A 24,675-nucleotide genomic window follows, 5' to 3' on the forward strand; every position below is an offset into this window, starting at 1 on the left:
AGCAAGCCACCCCAGCAGCTCCCCGCCTCGGTCCTTCTACCTACGGGTATGAGGCCAGCGCGGCTAGCACTGGGGGTGATTTGGGGACCCCAATGGGACCACCTCTGCCGGGTATCCCCCTGCAGAGACTGAAGTCTGCCCCGATCGGGCTTCCGGATGCGTCCGCCGGCTCGTCTCACGGTGAGTTCGACCTCTTGTTCGGAGCCCGCGAAGCTGATGAGCTCTCGAGCGCAGCATCGGAGAGCGGGCTCGTTCAGTCGGATGCGGAAGCCTCAGCTGGGCTCCCCCCCTCGGGTACGGTCGCCCAGTCACAGGCTGACATGGAAATGATGGACATGCTTTCCCGGGCAGCCGCGAGTGTCGGGCTAGAGTGGAACCCTCTGCTCTCCCCTGAAACCTCAATGCTCAATGATTGGTTTCTGGGCTCGCGGCACCACTCACAGTCACGCCCCGCCCCAGTTCCTTTCTTCCCGGAAGTGCACGAGGAGCTGACAAGGTCGTGGGAGGCACCTTTTACTGCCCAGTCCTGATCTTTCAGCTCCCCCGCCCACACTACCCTCGATGGTGGGGCGGCCAGGGGCCATTCGGCGATTCCCCTGTTGGATAAGGCGCTCGCAGTGGACCTATTTCCGTGGAGCACCGCCACCTGGCGTGGGCACCCAAAGCTCCCATTCAAGGCCTGTAGGTTTATGTCATCCCTGATGGCCAATGACTACAGTGCCGCTGGACAAGCCGCCTCCGCCCTGCATGCCATGGCTCTCCTGCATGTCCACCAAGCCAAGGCACTAAAGGCACTGCACGAGGGTAGTTCCGCCCCGGGATTGATGCAGGAGCTGCGCTCGGTGACCGACCTCACTCTCCGGGCGACGAAGGTCACGCCGCGGTCTCTCAGGCGGGCGATGTCCACCTTGGTGGTCCAGGAGCCCCACCTTTGGCTCAACCTGGTCGAGATGGGAGAGGCCGACAAGGCACAGTTCCTTGCTGCCCCCATTTCCCAGGTTGGCCTGTTTGGCGACACCGTCGAGGACTTTGCCCAGCAGTTCGGTGAAGCAGCAGACGGAGACTATTCGGCACATCCTGCCCCAGCGTGGCTCAAGATCCCGCACCCCGCCTGCTCGTTGCCAAGGGCGTCCCCCTGCGATGACTGCACCGGCTCCGCTGCAGCCCGCCTCTGCGGCCAGGCCCCGGCGTGGAGCCCACTGCAGGAAGCAGACGCCACCCGTCTCACGGCCGGCCGCCAAGAACCCGCGAAAGGCTTCGAAGCGCCCCCTGAGACGGGTGACCCAGGGACGACGAAACCCACTGCTTTGGAGCTGGTAAGCAGTCCACTCCATCCCCCGGTGGAGGGCTGGGAGGAGAATCTTTTGTTGCCTTTTCATTTAATTTCGCCACATGCCCAAGTGGCTCCGGTACCCAAGAGTTCAGCAAAAGAGTGTTTTCCTTGTTCCCTGGGTCACATACCCGGTGTGCATGGCCGTCATCATGACCACCGTCCACCATTCCATTTTGGCAGGTTTGGCACTCCAGCGGCGGTCTCCCCGCTCCTGCATGCCCAGCTGTGGCACAAATCTGCCCCCGATGTGACAGTCTCCACGGGTCAGGAGGACAGGCCTCTTCCTCCCCCATCCCAGGCTGTTCTGGGGTGGTCACAAGGAGCCAGGTAAGTGCATCAATGTCCCTGAACTCAGCACGGCCACAACACAGCGTGGCACCTCAGTCTCCGCCCCACCGGAAGGCCCCATCCGCCGGTACGTCCAACAAGATTGTCCCATTGGTTCCCCTCGCCCAGAGCTTGGACGTGTGGCTTGCGCTTTCCAACCCATCACGATGGCTGATCCGGACCGTCCGAATCGGCTACGCGATTCAGTTCGCCAGGTGTCCGTTTTAGAGCCCCTACTTCATTGTACCGAAAAAGGCGATGGGTTGTAGCCAATCTTGGACCTGCGAGTACTGAACCGGGCTTTACACAGACTCCCGTTCAAGATGCTGACGCAAAAACGCATTCTACCGGCATCAAGATTGTTTCGCGCCGGTAGACCTGAAGGACGCGTACTTCCACATCTTGATTCTACCTCAACACAGACCCTTCCTGCGGTTTTCATTCGAGGGTCAGGCGTATCAGTATAAGGTCCTCCCTTTCGGCCTGTCCTTGTCCCCTCCCATCTTCACGAAGGTCGCAGAGGCAGCCCTTACCCCGCTAAGGGAAGTGGGCATTCACATCCTCAACTATCTCGACGATTGGCTAATCCTAGCTCACTCTCGGGATGTGTTGTGTGCACATAGGGACCTGGTGCTCTTGCACCTCAGCCGACTAGGACTTTGGGTCAACTGGGAAAGAGCAAGCTCCTCCCGGTTCAGAGCATCTCGTTTCTCGGCTTGGAGTTGGACTCGGTTTCGTTGACGGCGCGCCTCACGAACGAGCATGCACAGTCGGTGCTTACCTGTTTGAAGGCGTTCAGACAGAAGACAGCGGTTTCACTGAAACTGTTTCAGAGGCTCCTGGGGCATATGGCATCCTCAGCAGTGGCCACACCGCTCGAGTTGATGCATATGAGACTGCTTCAGCACTGGCTTCAGACTCGAGTCCCGAGATGGACATGGCGCCGCGGGACACATCGCGTGGCCATCACGCCGATCTGTCACAGCCTCTTCAGCCCTTGGACCGACCTCACGTTTCTATGGGCAGACGCCTCCAAAATGGGCTGGGGCACTGTATGCAACGGGCACACAGCCGCCGGCTCATGGACGGGCCCGCGGCTATGTTGGCACATCAACTGCCTCGAGTTGCTGGCAATTCTGCTCGCCCTGCGGAGGTTTCAGCTGTTGATCCAGGGCAAGCATGTGTTAGTTCGAACAGACAACACGGCAACGGTAGCATTTGTCAACCGTCAAGGCGGTCTGCACTCCCGTTGTATGTCACAACTCACCCGCTGTCTCCTCCTCTGGAGTCAGCAACACCTCAAGTCGCTGCGAGCCACTCGCATTCCAGGCGACCTCAACACTGCAGCGGACGTGCTGTCACGGCAGGTTACCCTCAGGGGAGAGTGGAGACTCCCTCAGGTGGTCCAGCAAATTTGGAGTCAATTCGGGCAGGCACAGGTAGACCTGTTCACCTCCCAAGAATCCTCCCACTGCCTGCTCTGGTACGCCCTGACCGAGGCACCTCTTGGTATAGACACGCTGGCACACAGCTGGCCCCCTGGACTTTGCAAATATGCATTTCCCCCAGTGAACCTACTTGCACAGACCCTGTGCAAGGTCAGGGAGGATGAGGAGCAAGTCATCCTGGTAGCACCCTACTGGCCCACCCAGACATGGTTCTCAGACCTCACGCTCCTCGCGAAAGCCCCCCCCAGGCGAATTCCCCTGAGGAAGGACCTTCTTTCTCAGGGACAGTGCACCATCTGGCACCCGCGACCAGACCTCTGGAATCTCCATGTCTGGCCCCTGGACGGGACGCGGAAGACTTAAGCGGCCTACCATCCGTGGTGGTAGACACGATCACTCAGGCTAGGGCCCCCTCTACGAGGCACCTGTATGCCTTTAAATGGCATCTGTTCGCTAAGTGGTGTTCTTCCCAATGCGAAGACCCCCAGAGATGTGCAGTCGGATCGGTGATTTCCTTCCTGCAGGAGAGGTTGGAAGGGCGGCTGTCCCCATCCACCTTGAAGGTGTATGTAGCCGCTATAGCAGCACATCACGACACAGTGGATGGTAAGTCCTTAGGGAAGCACGACCTGATCATCAGGTTCCTGAGAGGCACCAGGAGGTTGAATCCCTTCAGACTGCACCTCGTTCCCTCATGGGACCTCTCTGTAGTTCTTCAGGGTCTACGGAGAGCCCCCTTTGAGTCCTTGCAGTCAGCTGAGCTTAAGGCACTCTCTTTGAAGACTGCCCTCCTGACTGCGCTCACTTCCATCAAGAGGGTAGGAGACCTGCAAACGTTCTCTGTCAGCGAAATGTGCCTGGAGTTCGGTCCGGGCTACTCTCACGTGATCCTGAAACCCCGACCGGGCTATGTGCCCAAGGTTCCCCCGATCCCTTTTAGGGACCAGGTGGTGAACCTGCAAGCGCTGCCCCAGGAGGAGGCAGACCCAGCCCTGATGTTGCTGTGTCCGGTGCGTGCTTTACGCATCTATTTGTATTGAGCTTTAGAGTCTCTGAGCAGCTCTTTGTCTGTTTTGGTGGACAGCGGAAAGGAAGCGCTGTCTCCAAGCAGAGGATCGCCCACTGGCTCACTGACGCCATAACAATGGCATACCATGCCCAGGACGTGCCGCCCCCGGCAGGGCTACGAGCCCATTCTACCAGGGGTGTAGCGGCCTCCTGGGCCTTGACCAGTGGTGCCTCTCTAACAGACATTTGTAGAGCAGCGGGTTGGGAAACACCCAACACCTTTGCGAGGTTCTACAATCTCCAGGTGGAACCAGTTTCATCCTGTGTAGTGGCACGCACAAGCAGGTAAGTCCGGGACAGCTGGCCGGGTGTATCGCTTGCGCATAGCACCTTTCACCTCCCCTGAGCTGAAGATGTGCGCTGTTGACTCCCAGTAGTGTTCACAAACTGTGTTCCCTGGATGATTTCCTCCGAGCCCTGTGGCAGACAAGTTCGCGGTGAAACTCGCTGCCGGCTCAGTACATGTGCTAACTAAGCCCTGTACTAGGGTAGGTGCTCCGCATGTGGTGGTTCCCCATAAGTAACCCCATGCAACGTATATCTTCCGCTAATTCCTTTCCCTGTTGGTTAACTGCATCTTCCTTGGGCAGAGGCCCCTCTGCCCCAGTCACCATGCTCGTAGAAACTCCTCCCCCATACCATGGGACCATGGGACTTCTCCACATGGCATACTTCCGACATAGCTCGGCAAGACCATGTGACGTATTTCCACTCAAAATACCCCCCCCCCCCCCCATGGGCGGGGTGGGGTCTCCACGGTGTCTTCCCCTTGGGAGTGACACCCCCCCCGACTAGACCTGGTGGCCCCAGTTGGTTAATTTCTTTTTTTGGGGGGGAGAGGGAAAAAAAGAGGATAAGAGGCTATGACTGGGCTAGCCTGTCTCTATCTTTTGGGCAGTTGACTTGTCCCCAAAGGGCCGTTTGACACTCATAACAGCGTTGGGGGAGGTTACATGTCGGCCTGGTTTGCTGGCTACGAGTTACACAGTTGTCTGCCCGTCACACACCGCCAGTTCACGTAACACAGTTCAGCCAGTTGCGGCGTTTTGTACAGGGACCCCTAGTGTCACTACATCGACACAACGTCGAGTGAGTGACAGATAGGGAACGTCCTGGTTACTTGCGTAACCTCCGTTCCCTGATGGAGGGAACGAGACGTTGTGTCCCTTCTGCCACAATGCTGAACTACCCGCTGAAATGGCCGGGACCTTGTCTCGGCTCCTCAGCACAAAACCTGAATGAGTGGTTGCATACCAGCTCCTTTTATACCCGTATGTCCGGGGGAGTGGTACGCAAATACCACTCGCCAATTTTCATTGGCCTTTTATCAAAGACCAGAGGTGTTTCGGGCTCCCAAGAGTGACCCCTAGTGTCACTACATCAACACAACGTCTCGTTCTCTCCATCGGGGAACGGAGGTTACGCAAGTAACCAGGATGTTTTATATGCTGCTTCACTCATGTGCCTTCTGCGGTGAAATCCTTTCACACATTTACACATAGTAAGGTATGCCTATCATCATTCTTTTGTCTGTATTCTGCCCATTAACACTCTTTTATACACCAATCTTTGCAGTAGTAGCAGTGTAATCATAAATTACAATAACAGAGTGTAATTGGCACATATTATGTCTGCGTATAGATGTTAGCACATTAGCTCCATTAATTCAGAGTGTAAACGAGACAAATTGTGCATTTTCTACTGCATATATATTTTAAATGATCATCGAGTGATTAAAAACGTATCATTTACTAATCTAGTGTACATTTTACTAATAGAATGAGGCATAAAGTCATTAGTTAAGGTTTTACTGAGCATCCTAATATTTAAATGTACTTCTAAATACCTCCCACAGTGGTGTGGCTGGTGTCTGAATGTTTGCAAACAGTATACTGTTGCTCAGCTGTTTCGAACTTCTTTTTACCCCTTAACAAACAATGAAGAACAAGTTCTCCAGAAATATATCGAGGCCTTAAGATGGTGCCCTCCCCAGGGGGTTGGTGCACTAAGTAGACTGCATAATCTGCGAATAGGGAGCAGCAGCCTTGTGATCACTGTTTTCTATGAAATTTCAATGAATGGTGACTGAGGCTTTCAAATTAAAAAAAGCGACAATACATTCTGAAAAATTTATCATTTTGTGTTCCATGAAAGAAATAAAGTCATTCAGGTCTGTGGGTAAATTATAAATAAAATGAGCTAATGATAGATGTTTTTTTGGTGAACTATTCCTTTAATTCTGCCTCAGTGTCCAAGTAGGAAGTTCCCTTAAATAAAGCCTCCAAAAGGACTTGGTGAATTTAGTGGAGGGTTTTCTAAATACATCTTTATCGGTTGCTTTTAGCATTCACATCATAGCTGTCCTTTGAAGTCGTTTAAGCTATTTTGTTCCCAGCTTTTCTTAATCTCCCTATAAAATGTTCTATATTCATAAGCCTATGTAAATGAGTCTTGACTATACAACTTCCCTCTGAGTTTCAGAGTGGCGTTGGGGTGCTTTTCTCGATCACGACTTGTTCTGAAAGCTTTGACGTGTGGTAACATGCCGCCAGTTACTCAGTGTCACTTTCACAGTCCCTCTTTTCATTTTTCTCTCTGTGGTGGATTAACGTCTTTCTCATTGTTATTTTCTCTTTCTCTATCTTCTTCATTCCCTTGATTGCCCTCTGTGGTCCATAAGTATTCATATTTATCACCTCACTTGCTCCACTGTCATTAATGTTCACACTCTCTCTTGCTTTCTATCTCACTGATTCTCCACCTGTTTAATTTCAGCTCATTTCAGTTCTCCGTTCATGTTTTATATGTATGGATGTTGAATGCAAGTGCTGCAAAGGAATTCAAAGGCTATTCAAAATACTGATTTGATGTTTGGAATGTGCAATACATAGTATGGAATAATTTTTTTTGTTATTGGCACATTGTTAGATTATTTAAATTTGATACTAACGATACAGTAATATATTTTGGATTGTGCTGTGTGTTTGTTCATATTGGTTTTTGGATTTTTGGGGTTGGCCATTTAAAATGAGCGTAAACATGCTGAAACTGCTTTTACTGTGTATATATTGAATGGGACACTACCAAAAAAAAAAAAAAAAAAAAAAAAAAACTATTCCTCCTACAACCCCTCTGCCCATAGAACCTCTTTCCCTCCTGACCCATTTTCCCTTCAGATCCCTCACTTTTTAGAACCCTTTTCCCTCTAGAACTCTGTCTCCCTCTAGAACCTCTTTTCCACAGAGCCATTTTCCATTTAGAACCCTTTCACTTCAGGTTCCTTTCCCTCTGGAACACCTTTCTTACCAGAACCATTTTCCCTTCAGAACATCTTTCCCTTCTGATCCCTCTCCATCTAAGACCACTTTCCCCTCACAACACATCTCTATCTAGAACCCATTTCCTTTCAAAACTCCCTTTCTCTCTATAACCCCTTTCCCTGAATAAATCTGTTTTCCTCTAGAGCCATTTTCTCTCAGGAACTTATTTCCATTCAGAACTCATTTTCCCTCTAGAAAACACTCTTTCTGTAGAACCCCTTTCCATTTAAAAAGCCTGTCCATTCAGAACCCCTTTCCCCTCAGAACCCATTTCCTTTCAAAACTCCCTTTCCATCTAGATCTCCTTTCCCTGAAGAAAACTGTTTTCCTCTAGAACCGTTTTCTCTCAAGAACCATTCTGGACTATTTTTCCCTCTAGAAAACCCTCTTTCTCTAGAACTCATTTCTGTTTAAAACCCTTGTCCCTTTAGAACCCCTTTCCCCTCAGAACCCCTCTCCCTCTAAAACCCATTTCCTTTCAAAACTCCATTTCCCTCTAGAACCCGTTTTACTGAAGAACTGTTTTCCTCTAGAACCCTTTTCTCTCAAGAACCTATTTCCATTTAGAACTCATTTACCCTCTAGAAAACCCTTTCTCTAGAACCCCTTTCCATTTAAAAACCTGTCCCTTCAGAACCCCTTTCCCCTCAGAACCCATATCCCTCTAGAACCCATTTTCTTTCAAAACCCCTTTCTCTCTAGAACCCCCTCAAGATTCCATTCATAACCTTTTTCAGAACCAACTTCTCTAAAGTGTTTCTTTTAATGTAGATAAATTATTTAAAAAAATTCTTGAAGGAAACTTGACCTTAAAAAAATTACCCTTTTTTAGCATTGTGTATGTGTCTCCCTTATTCATTCATTCTCTCTCTCCTTCTGTCTTTCATTCTCTTTCTAGCCTTGTGTGCAGTATTGGCCTGAACCTGGTCTTCAGCAGTATGGTCCTATGCAAGTGGAGTTTCTGTCCATGTCTGCAGATGAGGACATCATCACCCGTCTTTTCCGGGTCAAAAATGTGACAAGAGTGAGTTTCATTACAGACTAGTCATAATACTTTCTATAATATCAATGTTTTTTTTTTCAACATTATCCCAGTAATTTCTACCACTAGCCAGCACTTAAGATTTCTTTATGTTATCATAAAGTTAATCAGTTAATCATTATTATTTTCACTCCCTTTAAGAAATTGCTTCAATTGAGCAAATTGAAATTACACTATACAGAAGCAATTAAAAATAAAGATTACTGACTTGATTCTAATGGGGCTCTAAAGGTGCACATAAGGTAAAGATCCATCCACCTGTGGTAAATGAGTCTCCTAATTTTCTTTCTAAAAATACTGTGTAGATTCTGAGTAATTTCCTTGGAGAATTCCTTGCATAACTACCCCAAGTCTTTTATGATTTTCTTCTATAATTAATTTTCATTTTACAACAGGTTAAACAAGTTGCTAATTTGTTTTTCACCTTTCAACAGTCGGCTTAATGCCACAAGTTTAAAAAAGTGTGAAAAATCAGACTTGTATACAGTGTTGTAAGCTTTGAAAATCTGTTAGTCTTTCCTTGTACCACTTTATATTACTTTGTTGGCCATATTACATTCAGATCACGGTTTAATGGACTACCAGATAAAGTGGTATAATAAACAGGGTTTGTCAGTCCATTATATTCTGACAGCCAACACTGTAAGATCAATTAAAGAACAGTGGAAAATCTATTTCAAAATATCCATTTTCAAACCATCAGCACATGACACTTCACATGGCGCCACTTTCCCAGGCAAGGACAGATGCTGAAATACATTTTCATAAGCCAGCAGATATGAAATATACATTAATGAGCATGCCACAGAGGGTGATTTTGTTGTGCCTTGTCAATTGTTTACAAATCGGAAGACCAGTTTTACTGTAGAATTGTTATGTCCAACTTGTTAAAGATATTTATGTTGTTCAGCTATGGTTAGTGCACTTATTTCCTCCCAGCAAACTTACGGGCCATTTCAGGGTGTGCCTCAGGGCTGTATATTAATTACACTTGTGTTTTGAGCCAAAGCAGGCATGTATCAGGGTTTTTTGTGTTTCTTTCTCACCTGAGTGAAACTCTTTCCCAGTAGACTCATTCATCACAACCTAACACTGCTGACTTGGCACTGCTGAGATCTCAGCATGGGGAACAGCCCTACTCTACAGTACACATTCATAAACAAGCCCAAATTCACAGCTGGTGATGCATAAGTGATTGTGACCTCTTCTCCTCTGTGTCTCATCCACGTGAAGCTGCAGGAGGGTCAGCTGGTTGTGTGCCAGTTCCAGTTTCTGCGCTGGTCGGCTTATCGTGACGTGCCCGATTCCAAAAAGGCGTTCCTCAACCTGCTGGCCAGCGTACAGAAGTGGCAGAGGGAGTGTGGAGAAGGTCGTACTGTGGTCCACTGCCTGTGAGTAGTATTACGACATATACTCTGAGCACACACTTCTACCTAAATTAATGACGTTTTATTGATATAGAGCAAACATTTCTAAAAATAATTCCTGCTAAGTTTAGTTTTAAACATCTTTAGTTTTGTTATTTATTTTTTAGGAATTATGACAAATACTCTCAGCATACACCTCGGTCAGTGTACCTCAACTAAATAAATAACATATTATTGATTTAGAGCAGATTTCTAAAAACAAGTCCTGCCGAGTTTCATTTTAAACATGTTTTTTGTTTGTATGTTTGTTTGTTTGTTTATTTGTTTTACGATTGCAAGTGTGATATTGTTTTTATACAACAGTTCTATAAACAAAACATTACATTTACATTTATTCATTTGGCAGACGCTTTATCCAAAGTGACTTACAAAAGAGGAAGACATAAGCGAATCATCTTAAGGAGACAGTGGTATGAAAAGTGCCATATTACAAAGTTTCACTAGCATCAGAATAGTATTCAAAACAGATTAATGTGCAACAAGAATTATTATTTTTTTTAATGACTGGTTAAGTGCTCATGGAAAAGATGTGTTTTTAGTCGTTTTTTGAAGACAGAGATTGAGTCAGCTTCACGGATGGAGTTGGGAAGGTCATTCCACCAACGTGGTACGATGAAGCTGAAAGTCCGGGAAAGTGTTTTGGTGCCTCTTCGTGTTGGTACAACAAGGCAACGTTCCTTAGCCGACCGCAGGCTTCTAGTGGGCGCATAGCTCTGCATAATTTATTTTAGGTATGCTTGAGCAGACCCAGTGACTGTTTTGTATGCCAGCATCAGAGCCTTGAATTTGATATGTGCATCAACCGGCAGCCAGTGGAGAGAGATGAGGAGTGGTGTAACATGCGCTCTCTTTGGTTCATTAAACACCAGACGTGCTGCTGCATTCTGGATCATTTGCAGGGGTCTAATTGCACATGCAGGGAGGCCTGCAATGAGAGCATTACAGTAGTCCAGTCTAGTTATGACAAGTGACTGGACAAGCCGATGTGTGGCATGTTCAGATAGGAAGGGTCTTATCTTCCTGATATTGTAGAATGTAAATCTACATGATCTTGTGGTCTTTGAGATGTGGTCTGTGAAATTTAGTTTGTTGTCGATGGTTACCCCTAGATTTCTGACCGTTTTGGAAGGCATTACTGTAGTTGCACCCAGCTGCACGGTGATGTTGTGTTCAACAGCAGGGTTGGCTGGAAAGCAAGGAGTTCAGTCTTGGCTGGGTTGAGTTGCAGGTGGTGTTCCTTCATCCAGGCCGAGATGTCTGCCAGGCAGGCAGAAATTAGAGCAGTCACTATGGTGTCGTTGGGCTGGAAAGACAAGTAGAGTTGCATGTCATCAGCATAGCAGTGGTAAGAGAAACCATGTGCCTGAATGATGGGTCCCAGTGATGTTGTGTATATAGAGAAGAGAAGTGGCCCAAACACTGATCCCTGAGGTACCCCAGTAAGCAGCTGGTGTGGTTTGGATACCTCACCTCTCCAGGCTACCTTGAAGGACCTACCTGAGAGATAGGAATTAAACCAGTCAAGCACAGTTACTGTGATGCCCAGTGAGGAGAGGGTAGAGAGTAAGATCTGATGGTTGACTGTGTCAGAGATGGATGATCTGGATCTAGCTTTCGCCTGTCTCAGTGACAAGCACATTAATATTGAGAAATTTACATTTTAGACATAGTAACATAACTCTGTCTGTTTTACTCCACAAACAATATTGTTCCAAACACAGCCAAAGCAGAATCAGCTGTTGCTTGTTGCAGAGCAATGCACAGACTGACAGCCTGTCTTAACCCTCTGGGGTCTGAGGGTGTTTTGGGTCCTGGAGAAGTTTTGACATGCCTTGATATTTGTGCTTTTTTCAGTTGCTTAAAAACATATAAATGGCTAAAGTCTGATAACACTGTATTCAGCACAAACTGGGCTACAATAATATGTGAACAACATGTTTGTATTTTTGAGAAAATAACGTTTATGCATGGTTTTTGAAAAAAAAAATTTTAAGTCACTGAAATAAGGCCATATAACACATACTAAACATTTGTTCACAAGACTTTTGTGAACTGGATCTTGTAGCCTAGAGTTTTTGCTACAAAAATGATGTGAAAACCATCCTGATCACTCATTCATACAAAACAATATAGTCATTTAACTTCTGTAAGACACTTTTAGTGTTAGAAAGGCCATATGCGAGGAGGCGTGGATGATCATGAATATTGATGTGATTCACACCTGAGGAGACAAAGACCCCTCCCCTGAGAGAAAATGAATGTGAGGAGAGTTAATGATTGAATGCATTGTTTGTAGCTTATTCTCAAAATCAAGTTTAAGTTAAAAGAAGTAGTCTGACTATACATTTTCTTTACATAAAGACTTTACTTAAAAACTTTAGACCTATACTACCGTTTAAAAGTTTTTAGATCTATAAGATTTTTTAATGTTTTTAAAAGAAGGGGGCCTGGGTAGCTCAGTGGTAAAATACGCTGGCTACCACCCCTGTAGTTCGCTAGCTCGCTAGTTCAAATCCCAGGGCATGCTGAGTGACCCCAGCCAGGTCTCCTAAGCAACCAAATTGGCCCAGTTGCTAGGGAGGGTAGAGTCACATGGGGTAAAATCCTCGTGGTCGCTATAATGTGGTTCGTTCTCGGTGGGGCGCGTGGTGAGTTGAGCGTGGTTGCCGCGGTGGGTGGCGTGAAGCCTCCACATGCGCTATGTCTCCGTGGCAACGCGCTCAACAAGCCACGTGATAAGATGCGCGGGTTGACTGTCTCAGACACGGAGGCAACTGGGATTTGTCCTCCGCCACCCGGACTGAGGCGAATCACTATGCAACCACAAGGACTTAAAAGCACATTGGGAATTGGGCATTCCAAATAAATAAAATAAATAAAAAAAAAAGAAGTCTCTTCTGCTCACCAGGGCTGCATTTATTTGATCCAAAAACAGTGATATTGTGAAATATTTTTACAATTTAAAATAACTTTTCTATTTGAATATATTGTAAAATGCAGTTTATTCCTGTGATCAAAGCTGAATTTTCAGCATCATTACTGCAGTCTTCAGTGTCACATGATCCTTCAGAAATCATTCTAATATGCTGATTTTCTAATATTAGCATATTTACAGCAAATTTTACACATTTACACCCGAACAGATATTTGCAAGCACAAGCTTCGTTGATGATAATGAGGCAGCATAAACACTAGTTAAAATATAATCTAAACATGCATATTATTTTTATATCATATTACATATCATATTTATATCATACAACATACAATTTAAATACCTGCTTTAGCTGAAACAACATTTAAATGTAACTAAAACTTGCCTATTAGGACATATTTCAAATTTCAATACACTGAATCCTGGCTGGCAAGTCTGGAAATAGTCCATCTAGTAAAATATGTACATGTTTATATAAAATAGCATGTCAACTAATATGTAAGTAAAACTAAATGACTTACTCATCCGAAATTGATCCTCAAGTCGCTCTTCAAAATGCAAACGTTCATCGGAGTCCCGCTCTTCTTCTGAGGAAAACGTGAACTCTTCCTCACCTGTGTAGCGTGCCATCTTCCAAACGCGCAGGAAAGTGAATGAATCTGATGATGAACTTGATGTTTTTTAAGGTATTGTTGGGGGCTTTTACCATTTGCATTGATCGCCTCAGCACTTTACCGTATGAATAGCGTGCTCTGCTGGTGGGTGTGATCACATTAGGGATAATTAGCTGAGCCAGGAGAAACTGTACATCGCTTTGTTTCATAAAGATTATATTGCAGGAGAATATTTGTTTTAAATTTGAATTGTTTTATTTAAAAGTAGACATTTTAAGCTTTCTTTAGACGTATGTTTCATGTTTGTCTGATAAATATTCACGGAGTTTCAGTTCATTTTTGTGACGTGTTTCAGAAAGATGCTCGCGGAGACAGAGACGGCTGAAAGCGCACCCTGTTTGTTTTATTTTACAAAAGCACAAGGTTTTTTTGTTATTGTGAGTGTTACACATAAAAGTAGACCCTTTATAGTCTCTAATGATGTCTTACACTTATCTGTATGCCTAAAAATGCCGGAGTATTTTAAGTTGTTTCCTCTGTTATGAGGAAAAAATCCAGCAGGACGTGCCGGCGCACGTAGTGATTCAAACAATATAGCACCCCAGTTTTGTTATACTAAATATCAGCACTCTTTGAAAGTTGCTTGTCCAATCAGATTAGAAATCCGGACTAACTGTTGTGTTATTGGAACTATTAGTTTTAACACTTCCAGTGTAAGAGGAAAGTCATACTTTATATATCTGTGACTGTTTTGATTTAATTATTGTTTAGCATTCTGTCCATGGTTTTCTGCAACACAGTAATTAACAATTGCAACTATGTATTTTTTTTTAATCAAACATACGTTTGATATACTGCTAATCAGATACGACAAATGGTAAAATGTAAAATAACGAGGAATCTAGCTCAGATTCTCTTTTAATGATGTGATCATGGCTCGTTAAATTACCTTGTTTTTCACTTCTGCCAAATGTCCTCTGTAGCATGTAATTGAGTGATATTTCCAGTGGTGCAAACAACAGATTTTTTTTTTTCTTTTTTTTTACTTGCACAGCAAGAGATATGTTTGGTTTAGCAGGTGCAGTTGTACTCTTCATCAGTAATATAGGTAGTGGCAAACCTGTGTGTCAGCATGTTTCAGATTTTTTTGGAAAACGCTGACCCCACTGTCATTTGTTCTATGAAAGTTCTTAGATAAGATGGTATCATGAGAGTATCCCTATAAAATTAATTCTACACCATTAACTTGCTGGTCACGGTCTTCACGAGTGTTATCTGCATTTACTGTGACCCCTATCTCAGTTTGCCAGTGAGCCAGATAAGAGTTAATGATATGCAAAATAATGAATTCCAGTGTACTTTTGCAAACAAATAATAAACTGAAAAAAAAAAAAAAAAAGAATGAATATGTTTAAGATAAAGTGTTTAATCTGTACACTTGGGATCAATGTCTTTTTCACACATCGATAATCGGAAGATTTTCCCAATGATTATCAAAATATATCGGGATGTTTTCAGATATACAGTAAATAGGGCTGCTCGCTGCACAGCAGTCTTTGTCTTTTCAAACATATTTATGAACACAACTTTGGTAAAGTGTGAGCAGCAAGGTAAATTAAAGGAGTTTGCACACTGGATGCATCAGGCAGACGACATGGCACATTCAAAAATTCTAAACAATTATTTTCTATTAAGGTATGTATGCACACACTGTGGGCTTGCTGTCTCCGGAGGCTGTTAAAAATTATTCAGCTCCACAGAGCTCAACCGGCATACTTTTTCCTTAAATCCGACCAAAATCATTATCAAAGGACATAGATTATTTACTCTAGTCATTACTGGATGATTTATTGTGTATATTTCATAGAGCTTACACAATGTATTTTCAGTTACAAGTATTTCGTTTGTGGTTTGACAGCTTGAATGAAAGACTTATTCAATGCTACATACAGTACAGGGATATTGCATAATAAACATCGCCATTTGTAATCGTTCAGTTTGCACAGTTACACCAGTTTCATACACTAACCTGCAAACTCATCAACGTCAATTTGTTCATTCTTGAAGAAATACAAAAACCTTCGTAACTTTGGACTGCCATCAGCTCATAATGTGTGATGCCTTGTCCATGCCGCGAGCGGCTTCAGCAAATGTTATGTCGCCCACTTGTGGTCTCCCAAAGGTATTATGTCAGACTACATTGAATGGAATGCAATTGGCAATGAATTGTAAAGCACACAAATTAGGTTTCTAAATTAAATTTATGTCAGCTGATGTTAATATATCGATGCCTAAGAATGTATTGATAAAATAACGTGTCGATCAATACTCGATATATCAGTATTTTATGACATGCCTAGTAATCAGTTATCAGCACCACTAAATCGTATTGCAAATATAAGTGCTGTTTTCAAACAGATTTCGCAAACACTCCTCCTGTCTTCCATTGGTTGACAAAACAGAGTTCCGCCCCAACCACACACCAACGGTTGAGCCAATTATACTAAGCCAGCTTGGTTGGGGTACTCAAATAAACAGAGCAATAAACTGATACTGCCATAGTGTTTACACTTTTCAGCTAATCTACATACAAATGGTTTACTTATAGTTGTCTTTGCTATTAAGCTGGTATAAAAAAGTACTTGAACATTAAAAAAAATTACACGCCTTTCCTTTAAGCATCTCCTCCATTACAGTCCAAAAATAAAATCTTTTCTAAACAGCAAGTTGATTTGTACCCAGTGGCTGCGGCCAAAATTAATGATCTGAGCAAAGGTGTTAACATTGTCGTTATCCTTTTAGCTGCCCACTCCACCTCCCCCATGGCTTTTGTCTCCCATGCCCACGTGGCATCTCATCTCAACTCCAGGCACGAATTCCCTTTCCATTGCCTCCTAGAAGCATATCACTCAAGGCTGTCACACAGTGTTACCAACCACAGGCAGAGGGAAGAGATTATGGAGATGAAATCAATTATGCTTTAATACAGAACAGCGCAGCCCTTTCTCAGCGCTAAATCCAGAGCTGCCAAAGCACTGACTGCAATTGATTATCTCAGCATTGCCTCATCTAGCTACCGCCGCCGGGCCATACGCATACATAGCAGAAGACCTCAGGGATCTTCAAAAGCTTTTTGTATGCCTCTTTTGCAGGTTTCATATTAACTTGACATGTGAAATTTCTGTTGAAAACTGAGTATTTGTTTGCAACACAAGTAAAATCTATTTTTCTGCTATTCTCAATTATGTATTTTTTGTGCATGTGACAGCTGTGTTTTGTTGTTTGTGTTTGTGTAGAAATGGTGGTGGCCGCAGTGGAACATACTGTGCCAGTAACATCTTGATGGAGATGATCCAATACCAGAATATGGTGGATGTCTTCTATGCCGTCAAAACCCTTCGTAATGCTAAACCCAATATGGTTGAGACACTGGTAGGTACAGAGATTCAGAGATTGTAAAAATGATATAGAATTACAGTACTGTACAAAAGTCGTAGGCACATAAGGTGCTTCACAAAAACTTTTGTCTTAAGATGGTTATATTTATTTTCAGCTTTAGGGTGTCAATAGGAAATATACATTTTAGACTCCACAGATTTTATATTAGCAAGTCTTAGTTTTGGCAAGTCGTTTAGGACATCTACTTTGTGCATGACATGAGTACATTTTCCAACAATTGTTTACAAACAGATTGTTTACTTTTAATTGGCTATATCACAATTCCAGTGGGTCAGAAGTTTACATACACTTAACTGTGCCTTTAAGCAGCTTGGAAAATTCCAGAAAATGATGTCAAAACTTTAGACAATTAGCCAATTAGCTTCTGATAGGAGGTATACCTGTGGATGTATTTTAAGGCCTACCTTCAAACTCAGTGCCTCTTGCTTGACATCATGGGAAAATCAAAAGAAATCAGCCAAGACCTCAGAACAAAAATGTGGACGTCCACAAGTCTGGTTCATCCTTGGGAGCAATTTCCAAGCTACCATGTTCATCTGTACAAACAATAGTACGCAAGTATAAACGCCATGGGACCACGCTCAGGAAGGAGACGCATTCTGTCTCCTAGAGATTAATGTAGTTTAGTGCGAAAAATGCAAATCAATCCCAGAACAACAGCAAAGGACCTTGTGAAGATGCTGGAGGAAACAGGTAAAGTATCTATATCCACAGTAAAACAAGTCCTATATCGATATAACCTGAAAGGCTGGTCAGCAAGGAAGAAGCCACTGCTCCAAAACCGCCATAGAAAAGCCAGACTACAGTTTGCAAGTGCAAATGTGGACAAGATCTTACTTTTTGGAGAAATGTCCTCTGGTCTGATGAAACAAAAATTGAACTGTTTGGCCATAATGACCATCATTATGTTTGGAGGAAAAAGGGTGAGGCTTGCAAGCCAAAGAACACCATCCCAACCGTGGAGCATGGGGGTGGCAGCATCATGTTGTGAAGGTGCTTTGCTGCAGGAGGGACTAGTGCACTTCACAAAATAGATGGCATCATGAGGAAGGAAAATTATGTGGCTATATTGAAGCAACATCAGCCAGGAAGTTAAAGCTCGGTCTCAAATGGGTCTTCCAAATGGACAATGACCCCAAGCATACCTCCAAAGTTGTGGTAAAATGGCTTAAGGATAACAAAGTCAAGGTATTGGAGCGGCCATTACAAAGCCCTGACCTCAATCCAATAGAAATTTTGTGGGCAGAACTGAAAAAGCGTGTGTGAGCAAGTAGGCCTACAAACTTGACTCAGTTACACCAGTTCTGTCTGGAGGAATGGAAGAAAATTACAGCAACTTATTGTGAGAAGCTTGTGGAAGGCTACCCAAAATGTTTTGACCCAAGTACAAACAATTTAAAGGCAATGCTTCCAAATACTAACAAAGTGTATGTAAACTTCTGACCCACTGGGAATGTGATGAAAGAAATAAAAGCTGAAATAAACAATTCTCTTTACTATTATTTTGACATTTCACATTCTTTTTTTTTGGGGGGGGGGGGGATTTTTCCCCTTTCTCTCCCAATTTGGAATGCCCAATTCCCACTGCGCTCTAAGTCCTCATGGTCGCATAGTGATTCGCCTCAGTCCGGGTGGGGGAGGACGAATCCCAGTTGCCTCTGCGCATCTTATCACGTGGCTTGTTGAGCACGTTGCCACAGAGACATAGCACGTGTGGAGGCTTCACGCCATCCACTGCAGCAACCACGCTCAATTCACCATGCGCCCCACCGAGAACAAACCACATTATAGCGACCACGAGGAGGTTACCCCATGTGACTCTACCCTCCCTAGCAACCGGGCAATTTGGTTGCTTAGGAGACCTGGCTGGAGTCACTCAGCACACCCTGGGATTTGAACTAGCGAACTCCAGGGGTGGTAGCCAGCGTATTTTACCACTGAGCTACCCAGGCCCCCAACATTTCACATTCTTAAAATAAAGTAGTAATCCTAACTCACCTAAGACAGGGAATGTTTTCAATGATTAAATATCAAGAATTGTGTAAAACTGAGTTTAAATGTATTTGGCTAAGGTGTATGTGAACTTCTGACTACAACTGTAAATAAAAACTACTTACGGCATTATTTTTAAGACATCTGCACTATGAAACATTTTTCACAAATGCCTAAAACGTTGCACAGTACTGTATATAAGTACTGTATCTGGATTTTATTGTGATTTTGGTTGAACAATAAGCTGCATCTGGGATTTAATTAATTTTGTACTCTTGTAGCCCCTGTGTCTGTGCCTGTCATAGTAAGGAAAGACTAAGATTTTAAAAACTATCAGCCAATTAATCGGTTATCAGCCTTTTCCACCACCTTAGTTATCGGTATTAACAACATCCACTATCAATCGACCTTTAATATATAAGAATATATTTATAATTATATATATGTGTGTGTGTGTGTTTTATATATATATATATATATATATATATATATATATATATATATATATATATATATATATATATATATATATATACGAAAGAATTGGGAGCAATTTCTGCATAAAATGGAGATTCCCGAAAACTTTCCACCGGATTCACGAACGCTTTGTATTCCCCAGATTTTTTAGTACTACTTGTGTATGTTAGTGAATTCCAAATGCTTGTAAATAGAGCGCGCGTGCACGTTCATTCACAATTATCATAATCCACGCCCATGAAAATGTCATATAAGGAAGGCTTCAAACTCGCTAGTAAATGAGGAAAAGGAAGCTTTTAACATATATGCGAACAGTAATTAATTTTTATTTTTATTCACACTGTAAAATATTGATTTAGCAAACACTCGCATCTAAAAAGAAAGTTAGGAACTTACAGTCATCTTTGCTTTCATCAGAGGTTCTTTAGTGAATTAACCAGTCCAAGAGGTCAATAAAAATTGTTTTATATGAAGCTTTAGTGTAAAACATATTCAGTTCATACCAACAGGAGGATGTCCACCACCATTAACCTTCTCTGGTTCAGTTGAGCACATCGCCAGCATCATTGGAGAAACTTCTTGAGTAAATCAAAGACTGTATATACTTCCCTTGCAACAGGAACAATCTTCAAAGAAATTGATAGAATGGGTGAAGGTCTTTGACCAAAATGCTGTAATATAAATTATTACAGATTTAAAAGCTATACGACAGTGTGTGGGCTTTTATCTTTTTTCCGCCATTGTATTGTGTGCGCACCTGCCCGCGATGCGTTCATTTATTTTTTTACCACTGACCATTCGTCAACTGAACGTGATTTGCAGATGAAATCTAAATAATAGAGCTTATATCAAATAAAAAAAAAAAAAGTCCAGCCAGTCACGATAGAGGGCATTATTATTATTATTATTATTATTATTTTGTTTTTTGTTTTTTTTGTTTTTTGAAAATCAAACACAAACCCATGTCAAGAACTTCTGCTGGAAATAAGCAGAGTTGGGGGAAAAACTATACTGTGAAAAAATAAATGCAAGCAGCAAAGAAACATTTCTAAATAAAAAAAATCTTTATTTTTAATATATTTGTTATTTTTTAAGGTTATTTTCACTCCTTTATTAATTATTTTTTTCAATACCTATTTAATTTTACTTCTGTCAAAATGTAGTTATGGCAGATCGTCTGAAAGAACGCAACGCGTTCGGATGTCTTATGCACGATTTACACGTGGTCGGGAGCAGCTGTAAATTTAGTTTTTACCACTAACATTTTGAAAATACGAAAACTTTCATAAATCCAAAACTTTACATCAGACCGGCTTTACGAACGATTTACACTAAAATGTATTCTGCTCGTGTTTCATGAATGAGGCCCATTGTACATACCTAAACACATGTATTTATGTCAATATCAATACATTCACTTATTGATTTTGTCATGATGACCTTATTTTCATAAAAAATTATTAAATGGAAGTATGTTCAATAGCAAATGGTGTGCTAGTCAAAAGGCGAGTCAAATGCCACACAAGCCATATAGAACTGAATTATAGCACTAATTCTCTCATTTTCTGTGTCTGTGTTGCATAGGAGCAGTATCGTTTCTGTTATGAGCTGGTTCTGGAGTATTTGGACTGCTTGGAGGTCAGATAGCGAACTCCTCCTCCCCATCCCAGCCCAAGCTGACCACCATGCTTGGAGCAGGACCACTGGCAGGCTTACTCTCACAACCCCATCTCCCTCTGCTTTTCGCTCCCTTTCTTCCTATCGTCTTTTCTAACTCAAAACGCATAATGAAGGAGATGATGCAATGACAAAAACCGGGCAGTAGATTTTTTTGCCTTTTCACCCCAAACATCTAAACATGCTACACCTTCTGTTGTCATGGATGTTTTTGAGAATTTTCAGCATATGTTTTCCTCAGAGCTGTGAGCAATTCTGCAAAAATGCTCCAAAACCTGGCTTGGTGCTGTGTGGTTGGTTTATCTCTGCTTAAAGAGACTATGAGCTGTTTCTAAAAACAGAAGCTTTACTTTTACACCTGCCTGTTTCTCTCTGGCTGGCTGGACTGAAGAGCAGAAATAAACATCACTTAGAGGTGGTCTCTTCATGTGCAGCTTGGTGGAGCTGAGAGTCTAGCATCTGTTCCATAGCCCTTAAAAGAATTCAGGCACCTGCCATGCCCCTTAAAAGGAGCCAAATGGACAACACACACAAAAAAACACACACACTTGCATGCATAAATGCACACATACACAATGAACCAACCAGCAGACAGCTTTCCATCAACTGCCTATCAAGACATCGATGCCTCTTTACTTCAACTGTACGACCAGTGTTAGACTAAGGCCTTGGGACTGCATTTTAGCAACCGGAGTGTTTTAAACTATTTTTTTTTTTTGAGGAGCGACCCTAATGATACTTCTATCGACTGGAGGCTGAGTTTGCTCCTTTATACATGGAGCCATACAGTATGTCTCAAGAGGAGAGTCGGCAGAAAACTGTGGCTTTCCTTGTAGTGACTGTTGTCTTTTTTCCACTCACCTGTATATATACTTAACATCTGCTGGAAATCCCTTAAGTCTTAAGGTGTAAGTCTCAAGTGCTAACAGTGGCCCTGTGTGCTTAAAGCAAAGGAAGTACATTAGCAAAGGGGTAGACATGATGGCATTCTCAAACTTGCAGTGGATTACAGCCTAACCTTTATTCTCTCACTCAGTAGTTTTGAGAGAGCACCGTTAATAGTCTTTTTACAACAGCGCTGAAAACGGGAACAGAGGTGGAGAAAGGGATGCCGGCAATCTACTTCTTTTCACTTGTAACTATTTATCTGACTGACTTGTGTAGTTTGAGTTATTGGATTTTGCTTAACAATTGTGCAGCTTTTGAGTGTACAGTACAGTGGAGCCCTGGGCTCAGGATTCTTCAAAGCATACCTTTAATTTCATACGTCCACAGTCCATTTCTGTTTCATTTCAATATGTTTTCAGTTTTATTTGGTGTTTTCCTCTAATAGCCTGACAAACAAGATGGTTAACAGTCTGCTGGTGATGTCCGGTAAGAGGAGAGAGCCAAGAGTAAAAATACCAATTACCAAGTGAAACTGTATTAACCGTCAGTAAAGCTAAGTGTGTAATTTCTGCACTACTAATGTCACCAAACGGAATTGCAAAAATAATGTTTTTAAACATGTCTCCCAATCATTCCCTCTGTTTCCCATTGGTCGAACAATCAGGTGGTCCTGCCCCAAGCTCAAGCTATAGTTTAAGCCATTGTTGCTGTGTCAGACTGGACAGATGATCAAACTAACAGAGCAACATTTTGATAGTGCCACAGATCCACAATGTTTACACATTTTTTTTCTCTAGCAGAAATCAGTCTATAAATGACTTAGAGCTGTATGCATATTAAACTGGGAAAAGAAAAAAGTCTAGTATTTTGACAAACAAATTTACACTTCAGCTTTAATTTACAATAGTTTCAACTACAAGCACAAAATGAAAAGAGTCAAAGAATATCTATATCAGTATTAGACACACACTCTGCTCAAATTGTTATGACCCCAACTGTGAAATGTACAAAATTGCCATATCAGCAAGATGCCAAGTTATCAAGCCATAGAGGCATGCTCCCAATGATTTCATTTTTACTCTGCATACAGCATCTCAGACGTTAGCTTGCCCCATTCCACACTGAGTGACAGTCTGAAATGCCAGATGGTGTTAACAAGCTAGTTAAGGGGAACACAAAAACAAATAAAAAACATTGTTTGATCAGAAAGATAGGGCAGTCTGTGATCAGATAGGGGTGCTAATAAGACAGTGTTGTCACTTATTTCAGTACAATGTCTTTAGAACCATTGGATTTTTTGGAAAGTGCCTGGACACTCAAATTTACAGTGGAAAGTATGTGTACATATAGATGTATATTTGTGTTTTGTGAATAGTTTGTGAATAAAGCTTGTTTGGCCAGATTTTAAAAGTAATAGAAAGAGTTGAATGTACTGTATACTGTAAGACCTATTTTCTGAATATGTCGCCAAAAGATCTGACACACCCGCAGTCAACTGTGGATGATCTTTAAAAGCCATTCCAAAGTCACCCCTTCAGAATGCCCATTTAGTCACTTTATAACCCTCTAACGATTGTTTTTTGCCATGCTCATTCCAAAGACATTAGCCATCTTATAATGGTAGTCACCTCTACTAATACCGTATAGTTGTCCCCCGTGACTTGCTTTGTGAGAGAAGGGGACTTTTGCCACTCTTGACTTTTGCTGAAACAACTGTTGAGCCAGGTCCTTGTTTTTTGTGCATTTTGTTTGTTTATTTGTTTCCTTCCAAGTGTTTCTGTATGATACTGAATGAACTGAAAAATAACTGTGTTTTTGACCATGTGTTTGTGGGACAGGAAAAGGACATGGAGGCATATATCCCATGGGGAACTGGGGGTTGGGGTGGAATGGGATGTTCAAACAATAATAAAATGTTCTGGAAAGATGTTTTTATTGTGCCTTAATTTATTCAAGCCCCTTTTTCTATTTATCATAGTGATAGACTAATATATCAGTTAGACTATTTATTAGGGGCAGTGCCCCAATTGTATCTGTTAGTTTTGCAGTATCCATTTTTGTTTTTTTCCCCACTTATTGAAACTTCATTAATGTTTTTCCCCATTTCCAGTGGCAAACATTTGCATAAATAAAATTCCAGAAGATACATGCTCAACTCTACTGCACATCCTAGCACAGAAACTGATTGTTTTGAGCAGTGCATGCATATTCATTTGATGCATGTCTCGGGCATAATAACGTCTGTACAAAGAATGAAGACTTCTTTGTACAGTAAGACCTGGCCAGGTGTGGGAGAGATATGGGCAAGCTGCCGCATCTCTAGGCATTACCCGAAAACGCTCTCTCATTGTCATCTAAACCAGTGTCTAAACCAAAACATCTCAACAGAGAGTTTTACAGAGAGACAACGCGTGTGTGATAGAGACTGAACAGCAGCCAGAGAAAATAATAGTTTTGAGATTTTAAACTTCAGCAAATAAAATTTCAGAATTCAATTGTTTTTATAAATGTATGTAAAGTGTCTTAAAATGCATTGGCAATGTACAATTAAGTTTATATTGCCAAATAATGCTTGATATAAATTGTATCTGCTCATTTGATACTATTATTTAAAAAGTCCACTGGAAAACACCAGAAGATTTTGCCCAACTTTAATTACAGCATGGCC

At 42.7% G+C, this 24,675-nt stretch overlaps 1 protein-coding gene across 11 annotated transcripts in view; it reads left to right on the forward strand.

Moving 5' to 3' along the window:
• Nucleotides 1-23,930, forward strand: part of LOC127453603 (receptor-type tyrosine-protein phosphatase U-like) — a 374,740-nt gene extending 350,810 nt beyond the window's left edge. For all 11 annotated transcript variants that reach the window (XM_051720082.1, XM_051720086.1, XM_051720087.1 and 8 more), the window contains 4 exons: nucleotides 8,395-8,520; nucleotides 9,772-9,929; nucleotides 16,811-16,946; nucleotides 21,027-23,930. In XM_051720082.1, the coding sequence (XP_051576042.1) occupies nucleotides 8,395-8,520; nucleotides 9,772-9,929; nucleotides 16,811-16,946; nucleotides 21,027-21,089 (483 nt within the window). In that variant the 3' untranslated portion in view covers nucleotides 21,090-23,930. The remainder of the gene's footprint in view (nucleotides 1-8,394; nucleotides 8,521-9,771; nucleotides 9,930-16,810; nucleotides 16,947-21,026) is intronic.
• The last annotated feature ends 745 nt before the right edge of the window (nucleotides 23,931-24,675 follow it).

Source organism: Myxocyprinus asiaticus, chromosome 16, assembly GCF_019703515.2.
Source record: "Myxocyprinus asiaticus isolate MX2 ecotype Aquarium Trade chromosome 16, UBuf_Myxa_2, whole genome shotgun sequence".
Lineage (NCBI taxonomy): Eukaryota > Metazoa > Chordata > Actinopteri > Cypriniformes > Catostomidae > Myxocyprinus > Myxocyprinus asiaticus.